At 38.2% G+C, this 10,854-nt stretch overlaps 1 protein-coding gene across 1 annotated transcript in view; it reads right to left on the bottom strand.

Moving 5' to 3' along the window:
* LOC106871118 (alkyldihydroxyacetonephosphate synthase, peroxisomal) overlaps positions 1-10,854 on the bottom strand; it is an 85,881-nt gene that overhangs the window by 65,518 nt on the left and 9,509 nt on the right. Inside the window, exons 2-4 of the mRNA XM_014917430.2 lie at positions 10,246-10,335; positions 5,122-5,212; positions 4,472-4,592 (exon numbers count right to left, since the gene is read on the bottom strand). Coding sequence (XP_014772916.1) covers positions 4,472-4,592; positions 5,122-5,212; positions 10,246-10,335 — 302 coding nt within the window. The remainder of the gene's footprint in view (positions 1-4,471; positions 4,593-5,121; positions 5,213-10,245; positions 10,336-10,854) is intronic.

The following is a 10,854-nucleotide window of genomic DNA, read 5'->3' as shown; positions in this document are numbered from 1 at the left end:
GAGCGTGGCCGTTTTCGTGCGGGTGACACGTAAAAGCACCCACTACACTCTCTGAGTGGTTGGCGTTAGGAAGGGCATCCAGCTGTAGAAACTCTGCCAAATTAGACTGGAGCCTGGTGTTGCCATCCGGTTTCACCAGTCCTCAGTCAAATCGTCCAACCCATGCTAGCATGGAAAGCGGACGTTAAACGATGATGATGATGATGATGATGATGATTCCTCTACCATAGATTCCTTCTACTTGGAACTTCTTTACTCATCTATCATAATTTATATGCATTAGTGCTATGTCCATTATGGATGCTTGTATAGCCTTTTCATTAACGTTCCCACATCCTCTATCATAAAACATCATATTGTATACAATCATTATTACAATCTGCCCTTCACTTCAAGAGAATCTTATTGTTGCCACTCTACTCTACTCTGCCAACTCTGCATTTGGAGCAGACTATTCCACCGCTAAGTAGATCACCTAGGTAACAAAAACTATCATCTATTCCTAGAAATATATTTTATATTTTATAGGTGCAGGTGTGGCTGTGTGGTAAGAAGCTTGCTTCCCAACTATATGGTTCCAGGTTCAGTCCTAGTGTGTAACAACTGGGACAAGTGTCTTCTACTATAGCCTCAGGTTGAATAAAATCTTGTGAGTGGATTGGTAGACGGAAATTGAAAGAAGCCTATCGTATATATATGTGTGTGCCTTTGTGTCTATGTTTGTCCCCCACCACTGCTTGACAATCGATGTTGGTGTGATTTACGTCCTTGTTACTTAGCAGTTCAGCAAAAGAGACCGATAGGATAAGTACCAGGCTTAACAAAAAAAATAAGTACTGGGATCAACTCATTCAACTAAAAATTTTTCATGGTGGTACCCTAGCATGGCTGCAGCCTAATGACTGGACAAGTAAAAGATAAAAGTCGGGTGTTATTATTGCTAACTACTCTTGTGTATATCTGTTACTTCTGAAGTCCTTCTTGGTATTCCTACATGCGATACTACAGCATTTCTTGTGTCCATAGTATACATTTGGTACAAAGTACATAGCTCCTACCTAACCCTATTCTACATATAGAGCATAACCACATCCCAGATGGCAGAGGAATCCAAAATGTTATTGTTCCTTCTTAGTTTCTTGTTGCTTTTCAAAATAAAAGACTTGCCATTTTACCCTTTTAATGAATTAATCTATTTTCTTAAAAACAATTTTCAAATAGGTTCATCTAATGGAAATGTTCTTAGAAGAAATATCTATAGGGTGATCCGAAAGTCCTGTCACCCCTTACCAAAAAGTAATAACAATAGAGGAACAATATAATAATATCAAACACATGTACTGGTTTTAGTATATTCACTTTCATTGATACTGACACTATCACACATTGAGAAAGCCTGTATGAATACCATCATTTTCGTGGCACAAAATGATGCAGCACCATGACCAGTGTGATATTTTACGAAGCTGTGCTTTGGTGATTGTTGCAAAGGCTGCCAAAACAGCATCCTTCAACTGTTGGGTATTCTGGTATTACTCTTATGAAACCCTCTCCTTAATAATAGACAATTAAAACAATATTTACAGGTGGTGACAAGACTTTCAGACCACCCTGTAGATGCAGTTCCTGTATTTTAGTTTTCAGTCTAATAGTGCTCTACCATTCTATGGACAGGATTAAGGAGATGATTCTCTTTTCCAAAGCTCTTAGTCTTTTAATAACATGGGACATGAATCTACCAATAGTAAATTCCTTATATGTAACCTTAAATCTCTTTAATGGATTATTTAACCCCAATAGAAAATCCAACTTTTAATTAACATCAATAACTTTCCAAATTACCTTAATAACACTGTCCCCCACTCCCTAAAATATCAACTAGTTTAGTGAAGAAATGTTTCAAAATGGATTTTAAAGATAATCTGCATTACATTAATTATGAGTTTAGAATTAGGAAGAATAGGTCTATGCTTATTTTTAGTATAACCCATGGTTTAACATGAGAAGTTTGCAAGCTAGAATCCTCTTTTGTTTACTCAAGAAGAATTTTCCAACAAAACATAGATTTTATGAAATCTTTAACAAAAATAAGGATCTTCAGTCTTTGGGTGAGAAAGGATCTTCAGTCTTTGGGTGTCACAGAAAAGATGAGTAACAAGAGACGAAGACTTCTGGCAGTTTGCTGTGCTTGAGAAGACATGTAAAGCTGAGTAGAATCGTGGCAGCCCATGCATGTCCTTTACATCCCTCTCTCAGCCAAGAGACCCTAGTTTTGCAGGCTCATGGGTGCTGGTGTCACATAAAAGCACCCATGCCAGTGCCACATAAAAGTACCTGTACCAGTGTCATGTAAAAGGGCCCATGCCAGTTCCACATAAAAGCACCCCTACACTCTGTAAATTGGTTGATGTTAGGAAGGGTACACAACCATAGAAACCATGCCAAAACAGACAAAATGGAGACCAGGTAGGTCTCTAGCTGGCTGACACCTGTCAAACCGTACAACCCATGCCAGCATGGAGAACGGTGGTTAAAGGATGATGATGATGATGATGATGACGACGACGACGACGATGACGACGATATGATGATTTTTAATTAATTCTTCATCTTGCACAAAAAATCACTGATTAAATTTTAAAATGTTGGTAAAACAACAACTAACAAAACTGATACTGCAAATGTTGATTGTATTAGAGCATAATTGTGTTAATAGGAATAATTAATTACCCTTTAAATAGGAATTGCCTAACTAATAACACAATATATAAGAGCATAATTAATATGTTATGTTATGCATATGTTTACATAGGGTCTATACAAATATCATTAGTACCTGTGCACTATCAAAGGTTGCAGTATTTTACATAAGCATTTTTCTAGTTTATTATACTCAAATATATTTATCTTTTATAAAGTTAAAGAAGTGATTTTAAATTCTCAATCGCAGAAAAATGCTAATAATATAGCCTGAACGGGATAAACTACCCCTATTTTGCAGAGGAAAGTGTAGGTGGCTAGCTGTGGACTCAAACTCACATCCCCGTGATTACGCGTCACGATGCTTTGACCGATTAAGCTAAACTACCAACTACAAATTCCTCTGCAAATTTAAGATATATAAATCCCGCTTTATGAGACGCTTTTTTACTTGTTTCAGTCATTAGACATAAAAGTATGGCAGAAAATATCCTATCAATTCTCAGAGTTAACTTCAAATGTTGCCCCTTCTGCTGAAAAAAAAAACATAAAATTATACCAAACTATCCTCAACTGATTTTGAGAGTAGAGAAAATTTGTGCAGATCCACCAACAGACCTGGATTTTACAGGATTAAGAAATACCTTCAGTTATATAAGTATAAGAAAACAATAAAATTACACAGAGTGAAATAGACATCATCAACATCTAACATCCATTGTCCATGCTGGTATGGGTTGGACGGTTTGACCAGGGTTGGTAAGGTGAGGGGCTGCATCAGACTCCAGTCTGATTTGGTATGGTTTCTACAGCTGAATGCCCTTCCTAATGCCAACCACTCGGAGAATGTAATGGGTACTTTTACGTGCCAGTTGCACGACACCTGTATCTGCCATGACTATGATTCCACTTGACTTGACGGGTCTTCTACTCAAGCATGACGTAATGCCAAAGGTCTCAGTCATTGCCTCTGTAAGGCCCAACACTCAAAAGTGCTTTTTACATCCTACCAGCACAGGTGCTTGTTGTGCAACACCAGCACAGGTACTAGTTATACAACACTGGCATTGACCAATGCTCGAAAAGTGGTTTTTACAAGCCACCAGCACAGGTGCCAATTATGTGACACCAGCATCAGCCACAACTACAATTTCATTTGGCTTGACAGGTCTTCTCAAGTACAGCATATTACCAAAGGTCTCGGTCACTAGTCATTGCCTCTGTGAGGCCCAATGTTCAAATATCATGCTTCACCACTTCGTCCCATGTCTTCCTGGGTCTACCTCTTCCACAGGTTCCTGCCACAGTTAGAGATCAGCACTTCTTTACGCAGCTGTCCTCATCCATACCTGCACAGTTATCTCTCTTGCACACCACATCTGATGCCTCTTATGCCCAACTTTTCTCTCAAGATGCTTACACTCTGTCATACATGCACATTGACATTGCACATCCGGTGAAGCATGCTAGCTTCATTACTTTCAAGCCTACGCATGTCCTCACCGGTCCCAGCCCATGTTTCATTACCAAATTTATTTACAAGCCTTTACTCCGAAAGAAAACAATAGTTCATTGGCTTATTTGAACACCCCACTCATCTACACTACATATTTGGAATCATAAAGGCTTGTTAAAGCTGAAATATTGAATAAATATACTTTCCTCTTTATTGTGCACTGTAGTGGAAGCCACTACTCTGCTAAGTATACATGAGAATAATGCAGGTAAACTACATGATTTCAGGTGAGCTATTTCAAGGAGTAAGTCTTACCATGAGCTCTGAAAAGTCTGTCTTGGCAGTCATCTGAATAACTAATACCAGTGCGTCGAAGATCAGTGAGGAATTCCTTGTTCTTAACTGGAGGTGGGATATCAGCTGCTGTAATCTCTGGCTGAAGAAAGAAAAGAATTGAAAAGAAAATCAATTTATTTAGTTGTCTTAGCAACAAGTTACTAGTTAACTCCTAGTTTTCAATTCTATTCCCTGGGTTATTAACTTTTGGTTCCCATTATTGCTGTTGCTTTGCCTCAGGCACAATTCTGTGCCAGTGGCAGTATAAACTGCTAACTCTTTAGCCATAAACTTCAGTGTTCTAATTACTTTCCCCACTTCTCTCTCTCTCACTCTCTCACTCTCTCACTCTCTCTCTCTCTCTCTCACTCTCACTCTCACTCTCTCTCTCTCTCTCTCTCCAACACACACACAAATAAAAGTTTACACCAGAAAAATATTAGCCAATATAGTCGTTTAATATGAATTGTTAGCATTCACATGTTTACAGCAATAACTCTTCATATGAACCCACTTATGACAAAAGCATCAGTTCTTCTCTATTTGCTTCTCACCATTCACCCTGGGCCATTAATTTCAGGAACAAACACAGTCAAAAAAGAAAGAGAAAGGGATTAGCTAATCCTTACCTGAGCTGCAATCTTATGCTCTAAACTGATACCACATGTCTTCATCATAAAATCTTTTAGATATGGCAACACTTTTTTACTGAGTCGGTAGCTGGAAACAAATATGCAGTGTGCTCATTAACAATATATGTCAAATTTATATAGAAAATATTGAATTACAAGAGAAAAACGTTGAAGAACATATTGTTTCTTTTAATTCTTTTAGTCTGTTTTTTTCTTTTTTATAAAGACAAAGCAAGTAAATTGGTTTCAAATTCTAGCACAAGACCAGCAATTTCAGGGGACAGGATAAGTCAACAACATTGAACCCTAGTGCTCAACTGGTACTTATTTTATTAATCCCAAAAGAATGAAAGGCAAAGGTTGACCCTGGTGGAATTTGAACTCAGAATATAAAGCTGGATGAAATGCAGATAAGCATTTCACCCAGCATGTTAATGATTCTGCCAGGTAGGTGCCTTGACAAAGCAAGTTAATTAACAAGAATATTGTAGGTACATCTAAACAATAGTCCTCAGCCATTTAATTATCATAAGCAATATGAATATAGCACATGGAAAACAAAAATATTTTTTGAATGTTATTGTAGTATTCATATAATTTTAAGGACAACATAGAAAATTATATGTGCAGGCAACATACTGCCTCAGGTCTCTACCATTATTTTCTCATTATCAGGCCCTATAGCCTAGAAACTATTCCACAGCATGGCTTAAATATCATCATTTTCATGCCAGCTTTTCCATGCTGGCATCTGTTTCACGGATCTATTTTAGCATAGTGTCTCAACACTAGTTACAAACCCTTCGATATCTTCATTGACAGGCCCAGCATCCTAAGATCATACTTCACCACTTCTTCCCACATTTTCAGTTTTCTCCTCTTCCACACGCTCTTTCCACTTAACATCATATGACACTTTTGCATCCAACTATTGCTTTTTGTACACACCACATAGCCATATTCTCACTTGCTTACTAAGGAAAATCATTTGTTGTCAACAGAATTAACAGTTCCCCGAACTTTTTCTACCTTCTCCTATCTATGGTTACTATGATTTCACAACACCCACCTCCTCTGCTTAATATGTCATGACAGTAACAGAAACTACCAACTTCTAAGTATTTGAAAGACATCATTTGTTAGGAGCTCTTACTGTTATTTATACTTGTAATTTTATTAAATGTGAATTCCATCTTTTCTGTCTGTCAAAGATAAAGTTCCAACCTACTCTCTTTCTGCATATTCAACATAGCCATTTCCCAGATGGAAGTGGTGTTCTGTTTAGTTTCCGACTTTTATCTTAACTAAATTGCCATTTATACCTCTTGATTCTAAATACTGCTTTGACGTGTAATTTTCCTTCTAATTCTTTACCTGAAGCAGGAGTTTCCATGTACAACTAGTCTTAGACTCCTCTGCTACGGCCTCAGGGTATCATTAGTTCTTAAATTGCATCTCATGTAAACCAAATTTTCTCCTTGATTGGTCCATTAATCTAATACCGTTATAGTCAGCCGAGAGAGGGAGTGGAATTAAGGGCAGTGGCCAGGTGAAAGGTTAGAGTATAATGGAGAGACAGAGATAGTTGTCTTACTATAAAGGAGATTCTTGGATACCCCAACAGGACAAGGAAAGAGAGGAAAGGTTAAAGTTAGAGAGAAGGATAGAGAGAGAGACAGTCAGAACAAGAGAGAAAAGTAGATGGCGTTGGAGATGTATTGGGAACTATCTATAGGGAATAATGGGGGAGTATTAGAAGTACAGAAAGGACAGAAGAGGATGTTCTATAAGGGTATGAGGGGATACGTTTAGCAATGGGGAGGACATGGCTGTAGCAAGTGATGGTGAGAGAAAAGGGAGTGAGGTGTGGTAGATATGTGAGGGCATGGAAAGTGTGTGGATTGGCATGTGAGGGAGAGTGGAGGGAGGAGCCTGCAGTGGGTGGCAATCATTGGTAGTGGGATGAAAGGGTGCTGGGAAGACGGGTTATGGCGTAGATTTGACAGAGAACAGATTATGTGTGTGCATGTGCATGTGAGAGGGGGCATGGCTGCAAAGGACATGCCTGTATGTATGGAGGACCATGATTCTACATATTTTAACATGTCTTCTCAAGCACAGCAAATTTCCAGAAGTCTCAGTCCCTTGTCACCATCTGAAGATTATTTCTCACCACTCCATCTCATGTCATCCTGTGTCTATCCCTTCCACAGGTTCCTTCCACAATTAGAGATTGGCACTTCTTTATGCAGTTGTCCTCATCCATACACATCACATGACCATACTAGCACAGTCTTCTCTCTTACACACTACATCTGATGTCCCTTATACCCAATTTTTCTCTTAAAATAATTACACTCTGTCATACATGCACACTGACATTACCCACCCAGTTGAGCAGCTGACTTCATTTCTTTCAAGCCTACACTTGGCTTCTCTAGTTGCAGCCCATGTGTCACTGCCATATAACACAGCTGTTCAAACACAGGTGTGAGCAAGAGGCCCTTTGTTACCAACAAAAGTTAGTAGCTCTCTGAACTTTGCCTGGCCTGTTCTTATTCTAACAACTACACTTTCAAAGCATCCACTTTCACTGCTAACTTGGTCACCTAGGTAACAGAAGTTATCTACTACTTTGAAAGATTCCCCCAGACATTTGAGGAAGTTTATTTCCTGTACATTCCTAGTGTTTATTGTACTGGCACATCTGCCACATTCAAAGACTACTTTCTCTGTTAACCTTCTTCTAGCACCGCTGCACCTCTTATGCTTCCCTAGTTTGCACTGAGTACACTATATGGAATTTCTACCAATGCCCTTTCAATATATCAAGAAGGGCCATCTCCCTGAAGGGATTAGTGATTTGATGTTTTCCAACTTACTAGGATTTTGGTCTTTGCTAAATTAATTCTAAGGCCCTTTGATTCCAGACCTTGCTTACACACCTGAAATTTCTTCTCTAGTTCTGATAGGGATTCAGCTATAAGAACAAAGTCATCAGTTAAGGGAGCACTAAGCAGTGATGTGTATAAATGCAATGTTATTACCAGTTCGAATATGCTAGTAGCACATTCAAACTTGTAAACAAGCCATTCACTGTGTTTTGTCACAGAAAATGTTTCCCTGTAGACAAATGGTGTAAATACACATAAATCAGCTTGCAGTGCCACCCATCCAAACCGTAAGATGCAAACATTTCAGAGTGGTTATCTCCTCTCCATCACAGAAACTGGACAATGCTGCTACAAGCTGGTATAGGTGTATTTACACCATTTGTCTACAGCGAGAAATTTTCTCCCTGACAAAATACAGTGAATGGCTTGTTTGCAAGTTCAAATGTACCACTGGCATATTCAAAATGATAATAACATTGCAAAGTCATCGGTGTAGAGGAACTCCCAAGGGCAGCCAGTCTTGAATTCCTCTATTATATTCTACAAGTGGTAATATCCCTTTCCTCATCTGTAGCACAATTTAAGCTCAGAATTACAAAGTGAAAACATTTGTAGTAATGCCTGCGCAGTCTTACGCATGCGTAGAATTAAACAAGCAAGCGTTTCCCGCTCAATTCATTCTCTTTCACGCTGGCCAGCGATTGAGCAGGGACGTGTGTTTAAAGCTGTCTCTACATCTTTCGGTCTTATACTCGACAGCTCGTTATTCTCACCTCTAAAGATGTATAACTAAAAGATTTGTATGTTTATCACCTAAATAAATGTTGTTTGAGTTGTTTAGTCTGGAGTTCAGCGTTCCGTCTATTTCTTTAATTTTATAGTAGAAAGTCAGGTATACAATCTAAAGATGTATAACCCACTTTCTACTAAACATTTATTACGTAAACTATGCCTTTTCATTACACCTATTACAACTAGATCTGGCCATTAAAAATCTGGTCTAGCCATTGAAAGTCCAGTTTATTTGTCATAAATGCCCTGTAGCAACAGTGAGGTGTGTAGCCTAAAGGACAGGGTGTAGTGAAGTTACATGGCCTAGTGGTTAGGGTGTTGCACTCATGATCACGAGAATGTGGCTTTGATTCCCAGTCCAGCTATGTGTTTTGTTCTTGAACAACACTTCATGTTGCTCCAGTTTGCTCAGCAGTAAATGGGTACCATACCCTGATGACAGATCGTCATACAAGGGTGAGATGGTGACTTAGGAAAATCACTCAAATGGAGTTTTCACGACCCACATTTTGTATTCAGCAATTGAAAGGGTGAATAACACAACCCAAACCATGAATCCTAACTGGTTGGAATTGGTTATTCAACTTTGTCAAAGGTTGATCGATTGATTATTGTAGCAACAGTAACAAGATATGAATAACTGCTCCTTCAGTTGGTAGACCAGAACTCTAACAACTTAATCAATAATTCCTTGAAAAGGAGAAATGGAAGTTAAGAGTTGATGAAGAGGAAGAACAGAGTCTTACAGATGTTGATCAACTATTTACTCTAATAATCTGAACAGAAGTAAACAGAGTTCGTATCTTGCACCAGAATATAGCACAATACAATACGAGTTCAATCGCAAGAACCATGAATCAAGTATCGGACAAGAACAGGAAAAATATCATGGTGATATTTAAGCAATATTACAAAGAATACATGAATGCACACACATATACACATACACACATAATTTTATTTTAAACCAGCCATATCCAGCCAAAATATTCTACTTGTTTTATGTTCAAACTAGCCAGATCTAGCCTCTTACACCTACCCCACAATATCATTCTAAAGATAAACAATCACATCATCGAAATATTGAAGCTGTAATATAATACAGGATTAATTCAAGACAATGTAAATTAATAAGTATTACATTTGACAGAGTAATCCACATGCTAAAGGGTTAAATAGTTTAATAAATTTAGCAATTTACACAGATACCTTTTTAGGTATATCATTTTCTTAAATGATTGTGATGACCATTTTTCCACTAAAGACTATCAATAAGTTAAAGCAAACTTTTGCAGAATGCAGTAACTGTTTAAAATAAATCACACACAACAATAAATAAAAGATAGTTCTGAAAAAAATGTTACATATGAGGATTGTATGTTGGTTGTGTAAATTTTTACAATAAAATAAGCATAATTGTGTTTTATTTACTGACCGATCTCCAGTGAATTCCACTTGACCTGCTTTGTTGACAATAAATTTTGAATCCTTGTAACCCCAGCCATTCCATTTCAACAGTTCCTGTCTAAAGTTCAAAAGAAAAATCTGATAGTAAAACTACAAAATGAATTAGGAAAGGAATACAAAGATACATAAAGAAATAAAATATCTAATATTTGCTCATATAGACGCAGGCATGGCTGTGTGGTAAGAAGTTTGCTTCCTAACCACATGGTTCCTGGTTCAGTCCCACAGCATGGCACCTTGGCCAAGTGACTTCTCCAATAGCCTCAGGCTAACCAAAGCTTTGTGAGTCAATTTGGTAGACAGAAACTGAAAGAAGCCCACTGAACGTGGTTGATGCCAGTGCAACCTGACTGGCTCCCATGCCGGTGGCATGTAAAAAGCACCCACTACACTCTTGGAGTAGAGGGCATGAGGAAGGGCATCCAGCTGTAGAAACCTTACCAGATCAGATTGGAGCCTGGTGCAGCCTCCTGTTTGCCAGTCCTCAGTCAAACCATCCAACCCATGCCAGCATGGAAAACGGACGTTAAGCGATGATGATGATGATGATATATATATATATATATATATATATATA

This window comes from Octopus bimaculoides, chromosome 17 (genome assembly GCF_001194135.2).
Source record: "Octopus bimaculoides isolate UCB-OBI-ISO-001 chromosome 17, ASM119413v2, whole genome shotgun sequence".
NCBI lineage: Eukaryota > Metazoa > Mollusca > Cephalopoda > Octopoda > Octopodidae > Octopus > Octopus bimaculoides.
Note: the sequence above shows the minus strand (reverse complement) of the source record. Positions and strands in the feature narration are given on the sequence as shown.